This window comes from Ciconia boyciana, chromosome 10 (assembly GCF_034638445.1).
Source record: "Ciconia boyciana chromosome 10, ASM3463844v1, whole genome shotgun sequence".
Taxonomy (NCBI): Eukaryota; Metazoa; Chordata; class Aves; order Ciconiiformes; family Ciconiidae; genus Ciconia; species Ciconia boyciana.
Window position 1 is genome coordinate 43,534,614 of NC_132943.1, and position 24,737 is coordinate 43,559,350.

Sequence of the window (24,737 nt, forward strand, 5' to 3'; positions counted from 1 at the left end):
TTCTACAAAGCCTATTCTTAATATAGTTTTCAAATCTTTTCAAAGTTGGAAAAATAAAAATTAAAAGAAAAAAACCCCAAAAAACGAAGCAACCTCTCCAATCGTATCCATGAAAAGCAAAAAGAAATCACTTTGTTGGTGTCTGTCGTAGCCTCAGAAAAGGACTAAAGAAAACCCATTCGAGTGCTCTGTCTGAACTGCGACGTCTTCTTACAGCATGAATATTTCTCCACACTTAGGGCCGAAAACAAACCACACAGACAGTATTTGACAGGAAATATATGGTGCAGGCTCAGCAAAACGCGTCGCCAGCGCCTTTACCAGCTCAGGCGATCCTGCCGCACAGTCTGCATCCAGGTCTCACAACCGCTCCAAGGACCTTGGATAAGGGTTTGGGGTGCTGACCCAAGGTGAGGCGTGCATTGCTCGTCCTTGCTGCTACGGATACCCATCTTGTTATGTTAGAGCCAGAGGGAATATAACTATCACATTAAATCACAGTTTTCTGTGCAAAAAGGCCCTTCTTAGCTTTAAAACCATAAGCTTTAAAACTCGCTTCATGCTATACTGTGCCCCAATTTTATATTTTGGGGGGCTTACAATTTAATTTTCTTATCTAAAAATGTTTTTTTCTGCTGATGCTTTGTGAAAAAAGACCCATAAGCAGCAAGAGAACCCACCACCAACTGACTAACAGGAGGAGCAGGAAATCTGGTAACATACAAAAAGCTGTCCCATGCACAAAATGAACTGAAACTTCAGAAAAATATGACCTTCTGCTTCAGTTAAAGCAATCGAGGCAAAATTTTAACAGGTAGCGAGCATTCAGACCTGTGTGTGGTCAACTGCAGCGAGGTCTTACACCCCTCCCGCGCCACGCACTGAACAACTTCTGCCAAGGTAATACCCACACGTTGTGGGCTTGGTCTGGCATTTAACCTTCCCTTGACTATCTCAGTGGAAAAAAAAAAAGCCTACTGATGTCTAAAGGCAAAATGTTCCAGAGCTGCGTTTCAGTGGGACACAATCTCCCACGCTCGGGCCTTTTGGAAAGTGTCCGAGTTAGGAATTCATAAGCATCTCTTGAGCTGCAATTCACGGCATACCATGAGACGCTTAGGTGGCTCTGATCAGGATTATTAATTACCGAGCGAGATCGTGCTCACGTACCACATAATACGTTAGATCTCTCTTGCTGGCAAATGAATCAACACCGACTCCGCAACGCCCGTGTGTTAATTGCGCGTAGCTGGAGCGGCGTGTTTTTTCCCCCAACTGTAATGAAATTTAAATATTTGTGAAATACAAAGGGATACGCCAAGGGAAATCCCTTGCATTCAGACTAATTCAACCATCAATTTGAGGAGCATACCGTGTGACAGACATGCACACTGTATTAGGGGGTGCAGCTAGGAACATCTGAATTAGGTGCTCTTGCCAAAGTAAGTATTTGTAAATATTTATAACTATGGGGATTCCTGCATATGTTTAATGTCACTGCTTCCACTGTTTATGAAAACTGCACAAATGTTCAACTGTACCTGTAGTTAGTGTTGCTGGTGCTCCTTTAGCATATATTAATATTAATAAATGTAATAAGGAGAATGTAGAGCATTTCCAGGTATTTATCAACTGTCAGCTAGCCGTGAGGACTCAGCGGTGCAGTGGATTTTGCCATCACATTCCTCAGTTGTCTTCAGTTCTCGAGCATGTCTACCTAGAACGGGGACTGACACCTTATCAGTAAGCGCACTGTCAACTTCCACTGCACAAAGAAACCTCTTTTTAAGCAAAGTGGAGGTAAAACGGTTTCCTTTAGTCGTTACAACAGAAGTGGAAAGGTAGCGCTCCAAAATCTTCCAGCAGCCTGAGCCCAGAAGCCAGCCCGTGCCCTCCTGGGAAGCGCATGGTGCTGACAGAAAAGATCCCATTGACCAGAGAGAACGAGGATGTATTTCACGGAGACATGTTGCATTAGACTTGCAGAGCCACTCCTTAATTTGCTAGATGAGTAGCAAGAATGTGGGTCCTTCCTGCATCCCGGTACCTTGCAGACACTACCTTATTCTTCCCCCAGAAGCCAGGCACTGCTCTCTGCCCACGCTCCTCTGCTTCTTCCTTCCCATACAACCATCATTTTAAAGGTGCTTCTGTCATTTACTTCACATGCCGTGGTAAAACTGATAAAAATCTGCAAAGCAGGAGAGGTTTTGAAGCTTAGACTATGGCTCCTAGGTTTTTATAATATGTATTTTGAATAGCTTACTGTAATTAGTGGAAAGCAGCGTAAAACTATCTGTACCCAGACAGCTCACCCTTACTCATGCAGATAATCACACATGCACGTCTGGGTGAACAACAGTTGGCGTACTTATTGCCGATAAACATTTCCTGGGATCCAAAGTAGCTTAGCGTTGTGTCCAACTCCTAACTTGCATCTCGATCTATGCCTGAGGTAATCTACTGAAGGTGCTCCAGCGTGGTGGGATGTCACCCTGAGCACTTATGCTGGCAATTTGCAGGCAATTCCTACTTCCTCCCAGCACAAGGCAGCTAGCTTAGAAAGAAACACAGATGAAAAGGTAGCCTGATCATCCACCTACAGGTCAGCATTCCTCCTCACACATACACATGGTTTCCATCTCAGACCAAGGTCATGCTGGCACGGTCCAGCCTGTCATAAGATTGCAGTCTGAGGACTTCTTCCAGGCAAGCTCAGAGACCTTGTCCCTTCACCTGCCACCCCTGAACAAGAAGAGGTTGGCCTTTTGACGGAGGCGATAGCTTCAAAGAAGTTATAAGGATGTACAAGTTAAATACTGGCTTCAAAGCAGACAACTTAATGCTAGACAAGACCAAAAAAAAAACCCAAAGCAGATCTTCTCAGCACGCCCTGAACTTGTACTCTTTCAGGCTGAGTTAAGGCATGACACAGTAAACGCTTTCGGAAGCTTCACGCAATTGTCCTCTCACCTAGCAGGCCACAACGCTGGGGTTTTGGTACAAATAGTGTTTTTAAGGCAAATCATCTGCCACCCTCTTTGGCAAAATTCTACAGTTTTGGGGGGTTAAATCAAGTATTTACAAGGATCTGGAGCTCAAATTATGTGAAAATAAAGAAAAATCATAGGTGATGATGAAGAAAGAACTCACCAAAACATGTACACATCAAATCACCCCTCAAAAAATCATTAGCTATGGGTGAAGGCAAAGCACGGATGTCAACAGATTTCTGGGATAATTGTTGTATTGGGTTATTTTAGAGCAATCTCAACGCTGGCCATTCCTTTGGCCGGACTCTCTGCTTCATGTTCTCCCCATCCTGTTTACTGAAGTCTCGGGCCGGGGCTCTCGTTTCAGGATTTGCTCTCTTGGCTCCATCTCGGCGTGTTTCAGATATCTCCTGGAGCACCGGAGGCTAGTCAGAATTAATCAGTTGTACTAAGAGACGGGGCGGGGCAGGGGGGGAGTTGTGGTTTTCAGCAGAAGCCAAGACACAAAAATCTGAAAGCACAGCTCAGAAGAACGAATATCTATCATCTCTTTTCTTGGACACAGCAGCAGCTGAACGTATATTCGGCGTGCCCCCTTCCAGCTATCAGGCAGGCTGACAGCAGGCAGTCCCGTGCCAAAAGTTCCCACGGCCAGCATGTCTTCGCTACGCAGGGAAACAATCCTTCCTAGCCGACAGCTTCCTGGGCAAGAGACTGATCTTGGTTAGACATATCCTACTGAGAATGTCTGGTGTTCAAGTTTATGAGGCTCAAATGTCTCCAGGAAAGGGAACGATGGTTATGTACCCTGATCACCAGCTCTAGGTGAAAAGATCCCACGTTATTAGTTTGGCAGCTTATATATGGATATACAATTTTGTATCCCAGTTTCCTTCCCATCCCATTACTGCTCACCTCTCCTAAAAGGCTGAAAGCTTGCACGGCAGCTTCGTCCCTCTAAGCCCTGAATATCTGCAAAGGCACAGTGCTGGGAATGCATTTGTACGTGCCTTTTGCTCCCTGACTGCCACTCCGGTCTAGTCTTTACCCTTTCTCCAGAAGCAGAGTTTCTGAGACCCTTTCTAGAAAGCAGTGAGCTCCATTTGTAGTATCCAGCGCGTTCAGTTCCTTCTCCCATTTTCCCCTCTGAAGGTGAGGAAAACTCCTTTGCATTTGCCTCTGCTGTGCTTTACACACTTATTATTGAAGGGGAGGACAAATCCGTACGCCTTGCACCAGGAGCGGGGAACATCCATCCCACCACGGATGGCAATAAGGAATCTCTGTAAATCAAAGAACCATATAAATTGCCCTGTAAAGGAAGGAGCCCTAGATGTTTAATGCTAAATGAGATTTTGCCATGCCATACTCGGTCCTCGACAGAGTAATTATGTCCTCTGTCACCTGTTTCGGGGGAGAGGGAGCAGAGGAGCTGGAATGGGAATGTTATGCTAAGATCAGTATCAGGAGCAGATATGTAGGACAAAGAGATCCTGTAATGGAAGCAGCTAGAGGAGCCACCACTGGGTTTTGGTCATTTCAGATGGAAATATGAATAAAGAAAAGGAGGAGCGTGGCTGTATCTCCTGATCCACCATTCCCGATCACCTGCGCAAAGAAAAAGCGACTGAACCAGAAAGCTGGCAGGGATGAGACACCTCACCAGAGTGCTCCTGCCGGGCTTCTCAAAAGCCCGAAGCAGCGGCGAAGCGGACTGCAAAGTGCTGCTCGCCGCCTGACACGAGGCAGTGACAGCCCCAGCACCTGCGGTGCCCGAAGGCTGCATGCTAAAAATGAATGTTCAACATCATCTGATGCTTGCGTGAGTGCAGCAGAAGCATCGTTTTTAAAGGTAACATGCCGACAACGTAAATACCAAGTATTTATCATTTTTACACACCTCCACTAGCTAAACAGGAAACTTAAACACGGAGATTAATCCAACAACGTTGTTCCTATGGTGTGTACATGAGTGAAGTTATTCACAACATGATTTATGTTTTAAATGCAACTTCATTCTCCCATACAACAGCTGAATTTTGTTAAGAGACCATATGCAGCAATAGGACTTACAAGTTTATGACTGTTAATTTATCGGTGATGGTGTCTATTAACAGGTCAATATTCCTGGTGTAACAGCAGGATTCACTTGGGTATTTCTTTACTCCTGCCCTGATTCTCTGTATGTTCTCTTTGACTACTTCCAATACATTTTATCTAGTTCAAAAATAAGATAAAATTGGAGTTGGAAAGTCAGAGGTGTGAGCTGCAAGCTATTCCTTCTTCTGCTGGTTATTTTGAAATTCCAAATTGAAGAGACCATAAGTCTTCTAGCTTTAAAAAAAAAAAACCAACAAAACACACCAAAAAAACCCCCCACTGTGCCCTACACACATTCTACTGGGAGACAAACTCATGCTATAAGGGATGAAAGAACAGAAATTTCACCACTTCAAAAGCTGTTTGGACTCCACAGAAAAAGTAAGCATGTGCTACCAAAAAAAAGGATCCTGTATCTGTTTGTCAGCCAGTGAACTCTGCCGTTTCTGCCACTTACATCAGACATTCAGCCTTCAGAACACCCAAATGTCAGCCCAATTTAACTTCAACTTCAGGAGATTAAGTAACATGAAAATGGACTGGGTGAATGCCTCTTCTTTGGCTTCACCAAAGGAACACGGAGCAGCCGAGCTCAGGGGGCAACAGGTTTTTCATCTCCCAGCGCTGATGGGTCAGAAAACCTCTGTATTCTGCTGGAAAGCTGTGAAGCCCCAGAGCAAAGACACTTGAGCAATGGTGCAAGGAGGACAAGGCTAGCTGTACCAGCAGACTCCATGGACACCGGTACAGGGATTCACAGGACAAATGCCAGCACATCCACTGGCTGCAGCGAGATCTGTGACTTCACTTTTGACTGAGGTCTTTGCATCTCAAACCTGGAAAAATCTGGCGTTCTCATTCTGCTCCTTCCAGCCTACAAACCGTGGCCCACCTCAGAAGACGACAAAAGGAAACGTGCTTCTTTTACCAGGTTTAAAGTAGGTCTGTAAGGACCAAGGCAGACAATCTTCCTGGCTGAGCAATCCAGCTTCAGTCCAGAAACCACCAATGCTAGGTAGGAAGATGCCCAAGTTAACCCAGCCTGCTACATGATGACTTCTTTGACCGAGAGATGAGACTTACAAGAGTCCAAGCTGCTATCTGCATTTGCTGACACTACCAACCCCTCTGTGTGCAGATTTTTCCTCACCGTTCTTGGAAAAGATCTTGACTTTGAGGCTGAGGAAAGTCACCCCCCACCCTTTAAAGAGGGCAAATGCTCTGATCTTACAAAAGCTTTCCCCAGGGTTTTTTTTCCATCAGAAGTTAAGTTTTGCAGGATCCAGGTCTAAGCCTTGGAGTCAGCTCCATGTACCAGAAAAATGAGGCAAAGTCACCAAAAAAGAACAGGAAGTCATCTAGAAATAGCAAGGGAGCACGGTACAATGCATTCAAGTAGTAACAAGGCACAAAATGTTCAGTCTGTTTTTCTACCACCGACTGTTTTCTAAGATGAATAATCCTATCATGTCAGAATACAGACAGAGGTGGACACCTGGTATCTCCAGGCTTTTTAAGTTTCTCTTGAAAATGATGAAGGCTATGAGGAACAGTCGCTCTGCAGAAGAGAGGCACAAAACTGAGCAGAGGGAGTCCCTCCGCGCCGGCTGCTGCAGGCAGGAAGGGCAGAGCAGCCACGCTCAGCAACGGGAGTCGGGGCACGCGGGGTGAAATGGAAGTTTGCCCTTCCAGAGTCCAACGTGAGGAGCAGGACGCAGCGAAGGGGCATGCTTTGCAGGAACCAAGGTGCCACCTTCAGCGTCCCCAGCCTGGGGGCACGGGGAAGGTGTCATCCAGCACAGCTGCAAGAGAGAAGCAGATGACACTAACCTCCCTCATCAGCAGATTTGAACCAAGCACATTTTTTCCTGTTAAGTAGGAATCGACACAGAGGCCACCAAAAAGAGGATCTAGGCACTGTGAGGGCTACGCTGAAAGCAGCCACACTACAAGACGATGTGGTTTGTGCCCAATGAGCTATCCTGCAAGCAAACCTGCCAGTCCAAGGGCAGGTGGCTCCAAATGAAAGCAAAGAGCAGTTTCTCACCCTAGCATCAACATGACTCCTATTCAGTCTAGATATCTTTGGAAAAAAAATTACATTTTCTTTACAGCATTGCAAAATCTGTCTGGTAGAGTCCCTGAAAGACTTTTACTCTCCAAAACAAAAATAAGGAATGGCCAGAGAGTTTCACCCCATGTCTCCAAACAAGGGGCTAACACCCTGGATGTGTTACCAGCGTAGCTTCTGAGCCCTGATTGAGAGGTGATGTAAAAAATGTCATCTGAAACCAGCAAAAACTAACAAAACCATCTCCTCAGGCTTTATCTGAACGTTGCTATATATATATCTAAAGCCAATGTCTGAAAACATTCCACGTATTTTTATTTATTGGCATAAAGCCATTAAGCAGCACAGCACACTGTTAAACGTAGGAAATCGCTGTGTTAATAAAAAGAAAATAATTTCAGAATCACTCCTCAGCGAACATCACTACAAAGCTCCTTTCTCTGTTGCTGCTTATATACAAACCCATGACCTCTCTGACCATCCTGTATACGCTGCAGGTACAGACTAGCACTCTCTCTGCTACGGATGCACACAAATGCTCTTTTCTCAGATGACAGGAAAACCAGGAATAGCATTGCATGACAGAATTAATATCTTTGCATGCCTCCAGGTTAGGATTTCAGGTCCACGAGGAGCTGTGAGGTTCAGTTGCTCGCCTGTGTGGCTACCCCATTGCCACCGGGACTCTTCTGCTGTCTGCTGTCATGTGCTAACGCTGACGTGCGTCAGCATCCTGAATAAGTTTCCGGCTTTAGCTATAAAACAGCCAGAGCTGGGAAGAGCCCTGCTCCAAGCTTGGGCAGCGCGGGGACGGAAGAGATTAACCGCATTATCCACCACGTCCTTCGCTTCTCTGCTGAGCTCACACCACCCGAGGTGCCTCTCGCCCTGCCAAAGCGCGGATCCTGCCCCTCTTCAATCATCTCGCTCCAGCCCTTGACCAGAAGGCAAATGGAAAAGCTTTTGGTAACTTCCAGCTGATCTTGGCCGGGAATGAGTGACTCACGAAGGAAAAAATTCACTGCCGATTCCTTCACAATCAAAGGTCAAGCAAAGCTCACACTGGGACCTGCGGAGAGGCTTTCCACCGTCTCACCGGCAACGGCTCAGGCACCAGGCTCCTTATTCCATCCTTGTTTTTGTTTAGGAAGGCAGATTTGAAGGCTATAAATATTGTTACACATCTGGCGAGGCACCCTGGAGTGGAAAAGCCATCTCGCTGAAGGTGAGCGGCTACAGGAGAGAGGAGCCATCGCCTCTACCTCCAGCCAGCCCGCAGCAGCCTCCAGTGCTCACCAGCTCCGGCTTCCTTTCCCGCGCCGCTTTCAGATGTCAAGCCTCGGCAATCTGCAAAGCTGCGCTGTAGTTGTGAAAGACAGTTTTCTCTATTTCCATATGGTGTGAAGTCTTCATAAGGCTCAGCTTATTTTCCCTAAACATGTCAGGGTTTTCTCGTTACTCCCCACGTGCAACGATCCCACTCCCTCCGTGCGCCGAGCTCTAACTGCGTCCATTACACTTCCCTTCCACAAATATTATTTCACTTGTAGCCTGGCTCTCCAAATTGCATGATCTTCTGGAATTTGCCACCTTTATGTGGAGGCCGTTTCTTCCAAAATACAATGTCTATAACAGCAAGGACTGCTCGGGGGGGGGACAAGAGAAGGGATCGCACATGCAGGCAGAAGGACTGCGACCATCCCACCTTCTCCTCTCGCACTAGATCAGACGATTAAAACTGGGCTGCTGGAATAAAACCAAGTTCTGGAAAATACCAAAACATCAGATTTCAATAGGAAAAAGTTATCTACTTGAATAGAAAAACAAGACAGACATGCCAGCATTTTTCAAGCCAAATTTCATTTACTGAAGAAGACCTTAAGATGTTTCTCATACTAGTGCTTTGTTTGAGGGGCGGGAGGGAGAGATATTCCCCCCCTTTAATTCACATCAAGTCAGAACAGTTCCTCTGTCCACACCGACACCAAAGTAATAAAAGAAAGAAAAACACAAAATGTGATTCCTGTTGTACTAGCTAAGGGTTTAAACATTTAAAATGAGTAAGCTGTTTAAAATCTCCAAAGTGCTGTTGGCTGTAACTTAGCAATGCTGGCTGTACGTACATCTGTCCAAAATACAGAATTTTCCCCCCTTTGGATACAAGAGCTGCTTCAGAAATACATCAGAAATATCTTTTTTACTTTTAGCAGCAGATGCCCAGCCACTGAATTCCTGTCGACAAAACTATTCAACATCTATAAGTGGAAGAGTGCAAAGGTACTTGAACCTGAACGTCTTGCCAAAAGAGGGATCCAATGCAATGTTTGCTCTGCATATGTAACCGTACCCAGACGCTGGTCTGCTAGATCCAAAAATATGCTCACAATCCAGGAATTGTAAGCAAAAGGATTTAGAAACAGGCATAAGACACTATAAAGCACAGAAATTACCGCTCAAGTACACAAACAGATGAACAAATAAATGCTTTGCATTTGTTGATTAAAATGGTGGATGCTAGGCTGTAATGAAAAAAGCCAAATTAATGGATTCTAGATAGTGCTAGATATGCAAAACATAGCAAGATGCAGAAATTCTTCCCGCTTCACAGAAATAGTTTACAAAGCAATTGCAGGATTTAACACTGATTAACGAAGGCCCTGATCACCTCCAAGGAAACCAGTGCCAGGGAGAAAGTCAAAGAACTGCCGTTTTGTTTGACATCAGAGTAAGTTTAGAGCTTTGACGTTTGCATTTTTAATTTTTGGTTTGTTTCATTAGGTTTTGAGGTTGTTCTGATGCTGAAAATTCTAACCAAACTGCAGGAGCCCCGAATTTTTTGAAAGGAAGTAAGTTTGCAAGATGCACAATCCCCTTGCAATAGCTGCTGAAAGTTTGCTTTCTGAATACAAAAACCCCAACGTCAGGGAAGACACTGAAGCTGTCCAAGAACCAAACCTGGTGCAGCAGTAAGGCATGCTGCAAGCTCACTCTAATCATTACATATAATCTTAATCAACAGAAATCTGGGTAGGTTTAGGTTCCCAAGCCTTTTCTTACCCGAAGTGAGACTTCATCTCCACCTGCGGAAGAAACTTGAGAATACAAGTTTGTAGAAGTGATGGACTCGTGACACCTTCATTACAATACCATAAACTCAGGCTACGAAACACTTTCAGCTGAAGAATCTCACAACTACATCGCTCTGTCTAAACTATTTCTGCATATTGAACACTTTGCTTTGGAGACAAGAGACCGATGAAATTCTTAATCTCATCAGTGACGCCACAAGCCAATCATCAAACGAAGCTAACTTATTCGGAGCTCCCAAAGAGGATGTCAAGAATTTGCCGTTTCCTTCATGTATTTAGTCTAAAGACTCAGTGTTTGAGTACATGGAAAAGATGATAGACTGCATCCCCACTCCTGCTCCTCCCCACGCCAGAGACGTGCCCAGCAGTAGCACGCCTGCTTAGACCTTTCACAAAAGAGGCAAGTTTGCATGCTGTGCGCTCCCTGCCCGTGGCATTAAAAGATGAGGAGAGAAGCAGTAGGAAGCATTTCCTTGATCCAGTGTACGTGCAAGAGCAAGCCCTCCCTTGCACGCTTGGAGCAGCGTGCTGTGTAGGCATGCATGTGTGCACATGGGACATTTACTATCCACTCTGAGCAGCTGGTTTTTAAAAAAACACCTGAATTCCTCCAAAAAGAGCTCTGCATCTTCATTTAGGACTATTTCTATACCAAATTTCACAGTTCAAACCCTAGTGCTTCCCTTACACAGGACAGAAGTTTTTTATTTGCTTTAATATCCCCCCTGCTTTTTCCATGAGCCATAAAGGTGTTCAACAGCTCGAAGTTCAAAGTCTAAATATGAGGTTATAAATTTTAGTTCTCTGGACAAAATAATAGCTTCCCTGCACCTACAGTCACTGCACTTAACACCGTTGAAAGTTGGCTTAATCTAAGAGTCATCTAAGTGTGGGCTGACTTATGAACGCAAATGTAAGAAGTATGTTTTCCCAAAAAAAGTGCATCATAATGACACGTTAGTGTACGGTTTGGGGTTTATTTTGTTTGTGAGATATCATGGGGTTTATTTCAATAATGTGTTGTGTTATTTTTAAAGCAATTCTGGGCACGATGACACACTTATTACTACAGAGGATCACCTGGCAGGTCATCCTTTTTCATACAGGATTATATCATTCCTATTTTAAGTTTTTCATCTAGCCAAGCTTACACATTAGAGGAAGAACTTCATTACCTAATGGTCTAGATATACTGTGCTAACTGGCTTCTCAAAATTAGATCTCGACTTCCTTCTAACACAAACTTTTACCAGAATCAGTCATAGCTTTAAGATAAATGAGAGCAAATATGTTCCTCCCATCAGTGCTTAGAGCTTGTCCATTAAATCTGAACGACCCTTTCTTATTTTTAATAGACAAATATCTAAAGGCACATGCAATTACAAGGAAATAAGGGAAATACTTGTCACAGATATTTCCCATCCTTTCCTCTTGAATGTGAGCCGCAGATGCTTTAACTGTTCTTGTGCTATTCATGCACAAATGCGCACATATAGGCACAGGTATACATACATAACTACATACATATACACACATATATACACTTATTACGCATACATCTGAGTGTATACATAAATGCATTTACACGCATGCACCTCCCCACACCTTTGTCCTGAAGAGAACACAGAGGACCCACTAAGGACACAGGCATTTGCTGTTAATCAGTCTTCAAACAGCAACTGTTCTTACAAACCCAGGCTCATATCTGTGTTTGAAAAGCCTGTAAATAAGACAGCGTGAACTTTTAATTCCATCTTCCCCACTCTGACATGTATTTTGTATTAAAATGAAAGTTATATAAGGTTGAATTGAGGTTGCTTTTTAATATTACATTAACGCTATTTACCATGTGCAGCGCTAATCCCCCTTTGAAAAGAGAGCATATTAGCAATTCTGAAAGCTTATGTTACCATAGCAATAGTCTATCACTGTGAAATATTTATATAATGTCTAACGTTTTCACTATGCAACATCCATCTTCTAAACTGTACTTCCTATTTATCCTGTGCGTTGCGTTTCCCCTCCGTCCCGTGCGACAGAGCAGCGCAAAGCACCTGGCCAGTGCCTAACTTGCACCGTGCAACTCCGAAAAATCTCACAATGCGCAGACCTACCTGCACCCGCGGCATCTGCGTTTCCTATTCCTGCAGAGACTCGAAGGTCCAAACGTTTGGTTTGCACCTTGCGCTGACGGCATATGTCCAGCAAGCCATTTATATGCCATTCTACTCCCAAACGTGTGATGTTAGTAACAGGTAACCTAAAAGCCTTCCTGTTGGGTTAAATTCTACTGAAATCTCCCAAATCCAGGGAAAGCAAGCCACCTGTTGGCTGTGGGGCACAGGACTTCTGAATACATCCAGGCGGGATTTAACATGACACCATCACACATTTAACATGACACCAGCTTACCTTGCTTCCTCTCCTCCACTCTTTCCCCCTTTTAAATCTTGGTGCTCGCATCCCTTTACAAAAGATCATTCTCTAAACCGGGGTTACTAAGTGCAGCATCCTCACCCCAAAATAAATCAGTTGGTGCATCTCCTCCTGGTGAGGGGATACTTTCGCACGCCACCCAGTGCAGGGCTGCCCATCACTTACTTTGATGTGCTCGTGCAGCTGGGCCTCGTGCTGCCGGGAGAGCTGCTCGTGCTGCCGCTGGAACTCGGCGATGAGGATCTGTCTCTGGATCTGCTGTTTCTGCTTGAGCGCCAGAAGCTCCTGCTGGAGCTGCTGTTCCCGCAGCGTCGGTTCCGTCACGGGCATGGAAAACTGGTGGTCCAAGCGCAGATCCATTGGGACTGAAGTCGGCGCGACTTGCAAGGGCAGTGCTGTGGTCACATCAACTACAACGTGAAAACGCAAGAGGAGAGATGAGTGTATTCCCCATTCACACAGGGATCCAGTTCGTGTACTGTGTCCAGCAAAGACCTTGAGGAACCACAGACTGAATCAAGAACAGCACCATTAAACTTGCACCATTTTTAAAATGGTAAAAAAGCACGACAGGAGTTCAGAGTTCAAGAAGTTTTCCTCCAGCCACCACCTCCTACAAATATGTGCTTTTCCTAAAAGCAAAGGGCTTCAATGCATCGCACGTGACCCTTCTTGACACCACTCTACATCTGTGTATTCAAAACATACACCTCTGTTCCACTCTTCTATATCACTTGAAATAAGAAGAAGAAAGATTAATCTAAGACTTTACAGAAAGGATCAATCTTGACTTATGACGGATCGACTGATGGACTCCCATGGTCAGGAACATGAGGGTCCCGCTTTAAGAATCTTATGCGGAAAAACGCTATGTGCTGTATCCTTTATAGCCAGTTTTGGAAAGAGCTTAGCCAAAAGCAGACAGGTAATGACGTATCTAGGAAAAACTGTTAAGCGCTTTGGTGACAGACTAGACTTCCTCACTGCAGCCACCAGAAAGGTGCAAACACATTTCGCGATGGGAAGCAGGTGCCCAAATGGTGACTATGCAAAGACTTGCCCCTGTCGTTCAAACTCCAGGTGGGACAAAGCTAAAGCACAACCAAGACTAAGGTAGAGAACAGTAATGTGTACCAAGAGATGTAAGCTAAGAGAAGAAAAATGGGAAAACTATCACCTTGATTATCTGTGTAGTAAAGCTCAGGTCTTTGCTGACACAAAAAGCATCTCCCTGAAGACAAGGGGCTTGTCACAAAAAACGGCAGCAACAGACGTCTACAAAAAATACCTTTGCCTGAACTCAGCTTGTTTCTGCTAAAAAAATTACTGCCATCCCACAAATGACTAAAGATTTCTAAATTCCACCTGAATGACAGTTCTGCGTTTCACAGGTACTCCATACATTTGTCGCATTTAATGCCTCTCTCTACAGGGCAATCACTCAGTAACTCTCCTGATACCTTTGAATGAACATCATCTGCAGAACAAAAGAGGCTAACCCTCCAAAAACATTGAGCTTCCACAAAATTGGGAAATAAAGGGTTTTTTTTCCTTGGTCGTCTGGGAGTTTTTATTTTATCTAGTGTTTTCTTTTTTAATATTTAAGATGAGTTTGTGCGAGGTTGGGAGGGAGCCTCAGCAGCATCACTGAAGCTGGATCAGTCACACTGCGAAGACACCTACTCCACGTGAAAGGGTTACCTGGGGTTTGCCCTGGAGTCTGCAGGGCTCCTGCACGCGACGGGGAAGGCTATGAGATCTCACGGGGGGAGAGATGCCGCCCTACAACAAAAGCATCAGTACAAACCACCACGAGGCCAGCCCAGCAGGACAGACATCCTTTCAAAGCAAAAGCAAAGGCAGTTTTACTACGCGAAAGCTAATTTCTCCCTGCCTACAAAAGAACTAGCTAGTGACGTAAACTCTAATTCAATAGGAAAAAGCACAGAAAACATTTAGGAACTGCAAAAGGCTTAAGGAAAAGTTTTACCAAGACGGGCTGCCAGCTTTCACCACCTGTACGTTACCCATGGAAGCACTACTTGAAAGGGAACTTTCATTTTATACAAAATTCAACTCGTATTTCACTTCAAGCCTGGTCATTAAACCCTAGGTCTGATTTCAGCCACCTCCTCAAGGATGCGAGAGAGGAGTGCAGAACAAGTTGCCTGCCTTCTTCCAAGCAGCGTGTCCTCAGAGGTCACCTGAAATCCACTGTAAATTGTTAGAAAAAAAATGAGGACCCTGCGCTGAGCGCAGCACGCAGCCCTGGTCACACAAGCCACTTCGCCGTCACCCCCCGGAGACAGCCACAGCGACAGGCGGCAAACGCTCACACATAACGATGCAAACTCTATCAGGACATTAGTATCACCAATCCCAGAGAAAGAGTTTTAATAGGGTTTTCCCCAAATGCTATCCATTTATTTATTTTTGCCAGTATCTGATGCATAAGAAGTTGATGCTGGTAAAACCTGAAGCTAAATGAAGCACAGAGGCACAGAAAAAGTAAATTAAAAAAAAAAACAAAACACACACCCCAAAAAACCAAACAAAACCAACCAGTGGAAAAATGGTTGAGAAAAATCAGAAAAATCAGAAAAATCTGCAAGGGCGAGGCCACAATGGACAGGGACAGGGCCACAAGGGACAGGGACCCCAGGAAAGGCAACTCCATCCTAGATGGCAGCTCCTTGGAAAGGGGGATGTTGAGCCAAGTGGTGGGGTTTTAAAAAGCACAGCCAGGCCAATGCTGCCGGAGCTGAAGGGGGAAAACAACAACAACAAAAAAATCACGTACCAAGAGATGAATGTAGAAATTTTCCTCAGTCTACACAAGACCAATTTCAAGGAGAACATCATCCCTTCTTCAAAAGCAGAGAAATATAGTTTAGTGGAGAAATATAGCTTAGTGTAGGAAATGGAAAGCACAGTAAAAAAAATACCATTGCTTTTATTTGAAAATAAAGATGCAAAAAAAGAGGGGGGTGGCCTACAGAGACAAAATTATCTGAGTTGAACTCCTTAAAGTTTCTGGAGAAGAGGGGCCGTGGTTTTGTGTACCTCCCAGCAGGTCGCTCCCCACAAACCCCGACTGCCCAGGCACTGCTCCGAGGCTGGGAAAGCAACGCTCCCACTCGCCCACCGAGCCCACGGCCGCAGCAGCCCCCCACTGCCCTCTCGCCGTCCCTCCTGCCCCACGCCCTGCGGGCAGGTCCCGCCTGCACCCCGGGGCTGCCTCCGGCCCCGTCACATATGAGCCCCCCAAGCAGGCTGCAGGAGCACAGCCCGCCGGCAAGAGCAGCGCGCTTCCCCCTCCCTACGCCCGGCTTGTGCTGGGGCGGAGGAGACCTTTTTTTTTTTGGATGGAAACATTTTCTGCAAAAGGTCACATTACTGGAAGTGTTGCTATTTTTCAACCCACAAGCTCGTCCCTCCACTTCCCTATTGTTTTCCTTCCTGTGGCCTTTTCCCCGCGGCCCCGCTCTCCCCCACAGGACCAGAGCTGGGATTCCTCGCCGCGGGTCGCTGAGCCACAGCCCGGGATTTCGGGGAGAACACCACGCTCTCACTAATAGATAACCATTCAAATCCACCTAAACAACATGTTCCTAAGGCCTCCTCGGGAAGGGCCGATGCTTTCCGATGTGGTCCGTATCGTGGTCAGCCCCTTCCCATTCCTGCCCACGGAGCATCCCTATGGCAACTGCTGCAGCCGCTCACACAGAAAAAACCCTTCATCCCTTTTCCCCGCACGCGAGTGGGAGCTGACAGCTCGAAACCAGCCCTGCGGAGGCTATCTCGTTTCACGGACTATCGCTTCAGAAACTTCTCACCTTCGATGCAATGCTTTAAATTAGTATTTCAGAGTGACAGTATTTCAGAGTGACAGAAGAACATTTTGGATTCCTCCGGCACTGCTCAAGCTCAGGCAACCCCATAAGAGCCCTGTATCTATACGGTACCTGCCCCAGCAGCACGGTGTATGGGGCAAGAGGTGCAATCTGAAACAATCAGGTGTCCCAAGGACTGTGGAAAAAGGAACGTGACTTGGAGAAGTAGGAGAGTAAAGTTTCCATGCCAGCAAAAATCCCATTACCACGTGGGATCTTTACAGAAACTGGGGAGAGAGAGAGAATAAAAAAAAAAAGAGTCCGAATGCAAACTAGGTATTTGCAGTTATTTGGTAAAAAACAAAAAGAAGCCCCCAAAAGCAATCCACCTTCAAGAATATGATGCACCGTGGCTATCAAAAATCCATTTTAACCATCTGCATATGAATATTATATCCTGAGCATTACTAATGTAATTACTGTATGTTAGGAAAGACGCACAGCGATTATTCCTGGAAGAGCAGCAATTTTATCGGGTGGCAAAACTAGGGGAACTCCACGGGCTGCAGCATGGTTTCACCAGGGGCAGCAGCCTTCCAGCACAAATTACTGGAAATCCCACAAATTCTGGCATGATCCACCTTTAGAAGAAGCCAAAACAGAACTGTACAAGTCATCTCGGTCTTATCCCACTGAATCAAACTTATAGTGATCACCCCAGCGTAAGGGTGTAGACACACCTGACCATCAGCAATGCACGGGATCCACGTGGAAACGATGTCCGGGCAAGCGCTGGATACGGACACGAGCACAACGTTACTTGGAGCTCTCCTATTACTCCCCCCCCAGATTTATAGACAAATACCCCAGAGCTCCAAAACTCCCCATAGATAATCTTCAGTATGATTTAATGCAACTTTATAGCCCCCAAGGCTCCAGGAGAGCTCGAAACAGTTAATCCTAGTGGATCAAACCCAATGAGTCAGTAAACCAAACAGCGCAGCGGGCTCCATGAATCACAAGCCTTTTAAATGCATTGACTATTTTTATGTCCAGCCAAAGATTTTTGAGCACCTAGCAATAACATCTCCCATCTTTTATACATGTGGACTAAAGGTTAGCATTACCAATACAGAGGTAGCAGTCACTCGCTCCTGCTTACCCGGTCTCCACGTAAATCTGTTTATCTTCAATACAGCTCACTGAATTTGTCAACGCTATTTAGGCTAAATGCAATTTTCCTTGCAATCCACCTGCGTTTTCCTACACGCACCTTTATGATCCAAACACTGTGTCTCCTAAAAGCAGAAAATAAAAGCTTTCAACATGTTAAAATAAATCCAATTTCAGCCAGAAGAGATAATACGCTACTACTTGTGATCACTACTTCTTGTGATTGTGCCTTGTGATAAATGACTCCTGCTTTACTCCCTAATAAAAGCCTTAACTTGCACCGGGCTGGATAATGGTCCCGAGAAAACTTGACAAACCTCCCGCTTCTCCCATCCAAAGGGACTCATCCCCCCCGAAGTGCCCGACGCGCGGGCACGGGGCGCCAGCTGCAGCCATCGCGACCACAATTCCCATTCAGAGTCTCGGCGGAGGCTGCGTCATCCCCGACTCTTACTATTTCAGTCTCAAAAAAACCCCTATTTGAAATGCCATGAGTTCCCCACAGAAGCGGCGAGTGCTTCTGACCTACAGAGCCCTCCCGAAAACAATAAAACCTTCTCTGCTTAATGAACACATCATCAAAACAAAAAAGCCTGTATTCTTATGAATATTTTATGGTAGACTAGAAAATTGCTTTTATAGGTTCTGCCTTGAGAACATATTAATACAATCAGATTCATGACGTTAGCAAAAGCACAAAGACTATATTCAGAGTTTTAATGAGAAATGCCAAACCCATGAATTAGAAGACAAGATCGCGATTATGAATAATAAACTATCTCATGTTCTCCCTGCCTGCTCCTTCCCTGTAGGAACAGAAGGAGAAACCAGGAGGAAATTTTTTTTTTTTTTTTTTAACCTAGGCATGTAGGGATTTTTTTTTCCATGGTCAGGTTGCCATTATTTTTATACCAAGTTAGAAACACTCGGCTGGTTTTTCCCTCCCAAAATAAATAAAACATGGATATGCATCAAAGACCGCCTGTGTGTTGTACGTTAATTAAGACCTAAAGCATTCTAGTCCCCATCGACTGCCGGCATAGAGCAGACTCGTGGTTGATATTGTAAAGTTGACATCTCGCAGCTTGCCCATAATACCGCTGAGTCAAAGTCATCTTAAATACATTTAAGTTGTTAAACACATTTGCTGTAAATAAACTGATAAACTCAAACCTGAAAGCAAGGGTGTGTTTTCTACAACAAATGTTTGACATTAAAATCATTTCACATAAAGGCTGCAGATAAACACATTATCAGATCAGTCATATGTTGAGTTTCTTCCATGCTCCAAAACGGAAAATAACTTCTCTACAAGTACTGAGCATTTTGGATGGGATTAGGGAAAGGTGACACTACTTAAATATGTGCATACATATTTAAATAAAACTAACAGGAATAACTGTATTTTCTTCTCCTTCTCTGATAGGGCATTTTCAGGCAAGCTCTTAAAGGACTAAAATATAGAAGGATTCCGTCCTGAAAACACACTAAAATTATGTTAGAATTTCTGTACGAGAGGGACATGGGATATTGGAAACAAAAATTTAAATTCAAGTCTCATTGCAGCATAACCTTTACTTAAGCTGAACTTTAAAAATATTTCTCAAACTAGGGTTGGTTGTTGGTTTTGTTGTTGTTTTTTTTTTTCCAATCAAAAGCTGTTGACAGAAAGACTATTTTCTTTTTTTCTTTCTTCCTTTTTTTTTTTTTTAATTTAAGCAGCACAGAAAACTGCCTCTCTCACATTTTAAATACAACGTCACCTTCAAATGGAAAGCGCATGAAACGTTTTCCCCGAGACCGACCTCCCTCCGGCACGGAGCAAGTCCCACTGAATTTGCACAGCTCCTTCCCAGCCACCCCGCTCCTCTTTAGTCGGCAATTCCCTTCGGCTTGACGGGAGAAATCGCATCAACCTCCCCAAAACTGCTGCAAAACGCTGGGGACGAGTGTCTGGCCAAGGCTGGAGGAAGAAAAGCAGCACCCCCCGTCAGCCCCGACAGTATATAAAGTACGGACATACCACCACGTGTCTGCGACAGAGCGAGCTTAGGAGACAGAGCACACAAAACCCCGATAAAAGAGCATTTCAGCTCCTACAGTAACTCTGTAGTCCCTGGTGCCTTTCCAAATCGCCGCACACCAGGGAGGGGACGCTCCTCTGGACGGCTGCGGCTGAACCTCCCCGGCCAGCGCTTTCCAGAAACCATTGACTCAGCTTCTCCCCCCCCTCCCCATCTCCCATCCTCTCTGGACTTGGGCTTTATTTCTAACTAATGAGTTTGCTTTCTAATTACTGGCGTGCAAGCGTTGCCCTCCAGACAGATTCTGCCAATAGTGGCACGTCAGCATTAGAGCACACGCAAAAAAAACAAATACAAAAGCACGAGCCTGTGCTCAGCATCCTCAAGCTCTCGGCTGCTGCCAGTGGAGACAACCCCATCCCACCCCGCTGAACCGGCACCATCCCGGCACGGCACGAGTTGCAGGACGCCGAGCAAGCGCATGCACGCTCCTACCCCTCTAAGCATTATTTTCAGCTGCTTTCATCCCTGGGCAGAAGCAAAAAAATCGTGTGTTTATTTCATCAACTTTATTTCCTGGGGGCTGCCCTTGCTGTCTGGCAACAGCGTTTGATTTTTTTTAAGTTTCCTATATTTTGCAAAGCCTTCAAGTACCAGGTCGTTGCTGGCAGAAATTACTTTGACATGTCAGGAGCACAGCGCAGGCAGGCTTCAAAGCCACAAAACGCCGTTTCTAAAATCCACCGCCTTCATTTTGCTTGAAATCAGCCTGGAAAAGAGGCAGGGAGCGACTGCTCGCTTCGAGCGCAGCCAAGGGAGCGTTCACCATGGTTTATTCTGGGAGGAAGACTTATGTTATTTGAGTGTCGCTAGATTATTGTGAATTGAGTCCCCCCCCGCCGGGACCTGCCTGCTTTGCCCACACAGTGCCGGCAGCAGCGGGCAGGGGTGCCGGCGTCCCCTCCGCCAGCCGGTGCAGTGGCTGGGCAGCCGACGCACTCCTTTCCAGTGGGGCTTCCACTTCCGAAAATGTCAAAACTCGCCGAAACACTAAAAGACAGTGAGATCAGAGCTATTAATAGAAACAAGCTACTGCAGTATCTGACTGCAGTGCCAGGATAAAAGCAGCATATTTTGTGTGTAAAGCGGAACGAAGCGGACGAAGACACGGTGTAGCACTCCCGGAGCGCCTGAGATTTAGTGGGTTTTAATCTACAGCACGCTAGATGCCCCAAAAGTAAGCAGAAATTAATAGGTGAGGGGAAATAAAAACCACATTACCATCTGTATTCTGCTTATTCTCTTGAACAGATTACATCAGGCTGTACTAGAGGAGCCCCAAAACTTGCCCAGGACCCCGTGCAGGTGGTGGGAGTAGGAGGTCTCAGTGTGGCAGCACCCAGGACACCAACATCCTCTGTGGCACATCACGAGCATCGTACAGGGGCAGGATGAAGGCACAGCCCTGCCATGCTCCTTCGTGAATTTGTACCACGCCAGGGCAAAATAAAGGACCATGTGCAGAGCTGGGATGGTGGGGTACTGCGGGGCAGCAAGGAGAAGTGCTTCGTTATCTCTGCTTTACTTAATTCTTACCTCTGGTCTCCCAAAGGCAAGGACCAGGATCCCAGGTGGGTTTATTTTGGGCTAGAATTACGCAACAAGCTTAAGCATCGCAGTGCAGCTAGTCTGAAGGACAGCAAGATGGAGAAGTCAGACCACTATTCCATCCTGCGATCAGAAGGTGGTCCTCACCTACGGGGACAGGCCAGGCCTCTGTTCACAACAGGTCCGTAGAGAAAAGCAAGCTGCAGCGGCACTGGCGATGGAGCCATCCCTCAAAAGCAGGCAGGTCAGTACACCGCAGTCACCGGTATTTTTGCATAGCCTGCTCCGGAGCTGCGTGGGTGAATGCAAACGCAGCCTGGATCCTTTCTCGGCGCACAAGCTAGGAGTAAACAGCAGCTGAGGTTTCCTACAAGCACCACATATGCTGCAGTTCAGCAAGGGCTGGAGTCATTCCCCGCTATGAGAATATTTCATGCGGCATGAATGGGAACCAAAATTAATCATCCCATCACCCATTGAAACGCATCGTGAGGCACCGCACCGTAGGCAACAGATGGAGCTTTAAATGTCACTCACTCATTCATTGCAAAGAAACTTTTTGCTGATTACTACTGAGACCTGAAGACATAATAAGGGCACAGTGATTCTGGATTTCTATAACCAGCTTTTTTGATCCTAATACCTTCCCTGAAAAGTTCTCATTAGCATTTATTAGAAACCTATGAGAGATCTACATACAAATTTTATTCATGACAATAAGAAAACTTGAAGAGCAGCCCACTTATCCTACTTTCTCCTTCTTAGATTTAAAACATTAAAAAATGTCTCTACTTGAAGAAAAAACACCAAATTCCATCAACAATAGACAGAAAACAACATTTTGTAGCATTTTCCTGCTTGCAGCCGCAGAGCAGTACCTCAGAGTTTGGAAAAACATAAACTTTCATGGCTAAATATCTGGATCTTAAAAGCCAGCTGCATTTCTGATGGTCCCATCTAAAGTACTGCAGAAGACTTCGACACTCTTGACCGGGGGCTGCAGCACCAGCCCGATCTCCTGAGCACCTTCAGCATTACGTCCTGCCGCAGCAGGAAAGCCAAACGCTTCACAAATAAAACGGGGCTCGGCCAACTACAGAACGTATAATAAATAAGTCCTGAACAAGAATGTCAAGAGTTCATGTCGCAGCGCCTGTGAGAAGGCCAGGAATAAAACCTTAATGGCACAGATGTCTCCAACAGATGAGCCTGTGCAGGACAGAGGAGCTCCAAAGGGAGACACTCAAGTTTCACTGCCTCCTTTTCAATCGTTATCCTACTCCTTCTTGTTGTTGTTTTAATCAACAACTTCTTTAACAAATGAGCGTCTTGGATGATGCCAGTGCTTCTACCACAGTTAAAGGTAATGGAGTCAAGAGCCAGCTTGGACTATTTCTCACTTTAGACTTCATACAGTTGTGGCACGGCTCTCCGTGCATGTTTTCCTTGGGCTTTCCTTGCATGCTGGGGGGGTAGCTAACCAAAATCCACCTGAGCTTCCATGGGCAAAAGTGTCTAAATAAATAACAATAAAAACCAGAAAACAAACCAAAAAAATATATATTCCTTCTTAAAAGGCATTCCTGGGAATATCATTTCACCTGCCTCCTTGTTTCAGACATTATCCATCAATTGAACCTCTTGGATCCATCTGTCTTGCTGTTGGTACAAGAAACTCCCCACCTTACCAGATACTCAAGAAAAAAAGCTAGGTTGAAGGAAGACCTGATATACTTCTGAAGAGACAAACCCACACGGATTTCTCATATGCTTCTCTCTAATCTCACTATGAACTTCCTTCAAGGGAAAGTGATAGTTTAGAAGAGAGGATTGAACATGGAGGAGATGGAGCAGGAGCCTGCAGGTCTCATCCTGAGATTATACATGAAAAACTCCCCATGAGGGGGAAAAAAAAATCTACCCAGCTAGATACGCATGTGTGAGTTTGAGGGATACACTGCAAAGCCGGGGTTACACAAACGCCTGGACCTTCTTACGGGGTTCTCTCTGGAGCCTGGCAAGGTGGTGACCTCTACATCGTCAAGAATAAAAGCCAGCAGACGAAGCAGCGACGGAGCAGGAGTGCCAAGAGTTAAACAGTGAACTTTCAGGAGGACAGCAGACATCACATCTCCTCCTCGCTCGGATGCATCAAGGAAGAATTGTTTTCCCATTATAACTCCTGTCAAAGCACAGTGGTGCCATTCATGTAGACGGAGGGGATCCTGGGGCAGAGTGGGCAAGATGATGTGATGAGAACTGAAGTGAAGGTTCGCTTGCAAGTAGAGATGGTGCCAGCTGGTAAACAGCCAGGCCATTCGAAAAGGAGTTGTGTGATAAAAGCAGTTATGGCTACGAGGATATGCTGTCAGCTTCCTAAAGACATCGAGAGGAGCTGGGAGATCAAAGTCACCTATCTGCTGCTGAGAAGGAAGGCTGGTCCTCTGCCAAAACCACACGGAGAACCCGCGGCCAGCCCCTGCTCTCCCACGCCTGCTGCATCCTACCAGCTTGCGAGGCAAGGGAAGGGGATCGTTATCGTTAAAAGGAGAAAAAGCAGCAGCACAAGTGTTGCCGAAGGCAGGTCTGGGCACCACCGAGGGAAACTGCACGGCAGAGCAGAGGCAACGCAGCGGTCTCTGGGATCAGCAGCTGGTGACTCCATGAGAACGGGAGCGTTAACAAACAGCTCAAGATCTAACACACCGGTTTATTGAGAAATCAAGCCATGGTATGTTAACTCCCTAAGATCAAAAGAGAAGGTAAAACAAAGTTCTTAAGAATTACCTGTCCCATGAGAGATGCTATAATTTTACTAAAATGACATATTCTGGTCTTTTTAAACAGCAAATGAATGAATGGTTATTAATAACAGGCTAGTCAACTCATTTCTGCCACCAGTCAAGGGACTCCCAGCTGTACAAAAAGCCCCAAAATGTGCAATGCAATCTCCTCCGTCATGAAAAAAGAAAAGTAAAAGCAGCAAAACCAGCAGCTAAATAGCAAACTGTAATAGGAAAGTGTTCAGCAGCTCTCAAAAAATCTCACAGATTGCTCAAAGGCTGCAGTGTTTTCAGCAGTTTATTAGAAACCCAGACCTTGGTCCAAGAAGAGAAGCATACGTTCAAACAGGCAAGTAGCCCACAGCTTTCTGTAGCCCCCTCTCTCAGGGCTTTTGCTTTCAAATAACCCATATACCCAGCAGCTGCATGAGAACCCAGGATGTTACTTGTTATCCATTCTAAATAATTAAGATGCATGGGGGAAAAAAAAAATAATGCTATTTTAAGAGAACGTTAAACAAGTAGAGAAATTCAGATAACCTCAAGATACTCAGATTCCACGACAGCGCAGAGAAATTACACTAAAGCACTTTCATTTCTGCAAAACGTGGAGGTGTTGCCTTTCGG

General features: G+C 45.4%; 1 protein-coding gene across 10 annotated transcripts in view; it reads right to left on the bottom strand.

Annotated features, from left to right (window-relative positions):
* HDAC4 (histone deacetylase 4) overlaps positions 1–24,737 on the bottom strand; it is a 277,372-nt gene that overhangs the window by 124,965 nt on the left and 127,670 nt on the right. For all 10 annotated transcript variants that reach the window (XR_012044288.1, XM_072874161.1, XM_072874155.1 and 7 more), the window contains exon 4: positions 12,855–13,099. Coding sequence is in view for 9 of the 10 variants with exons in the window: in XM_072874161.1 (XP_072730262.1) it covers positions 12,855–13,099 (245 nt within the window). In the remaining variant the exon portion in view is untranslated. The remainder of the gene's footprint in view (positions 1–12,854; positions 13,100–24,737) is intronic.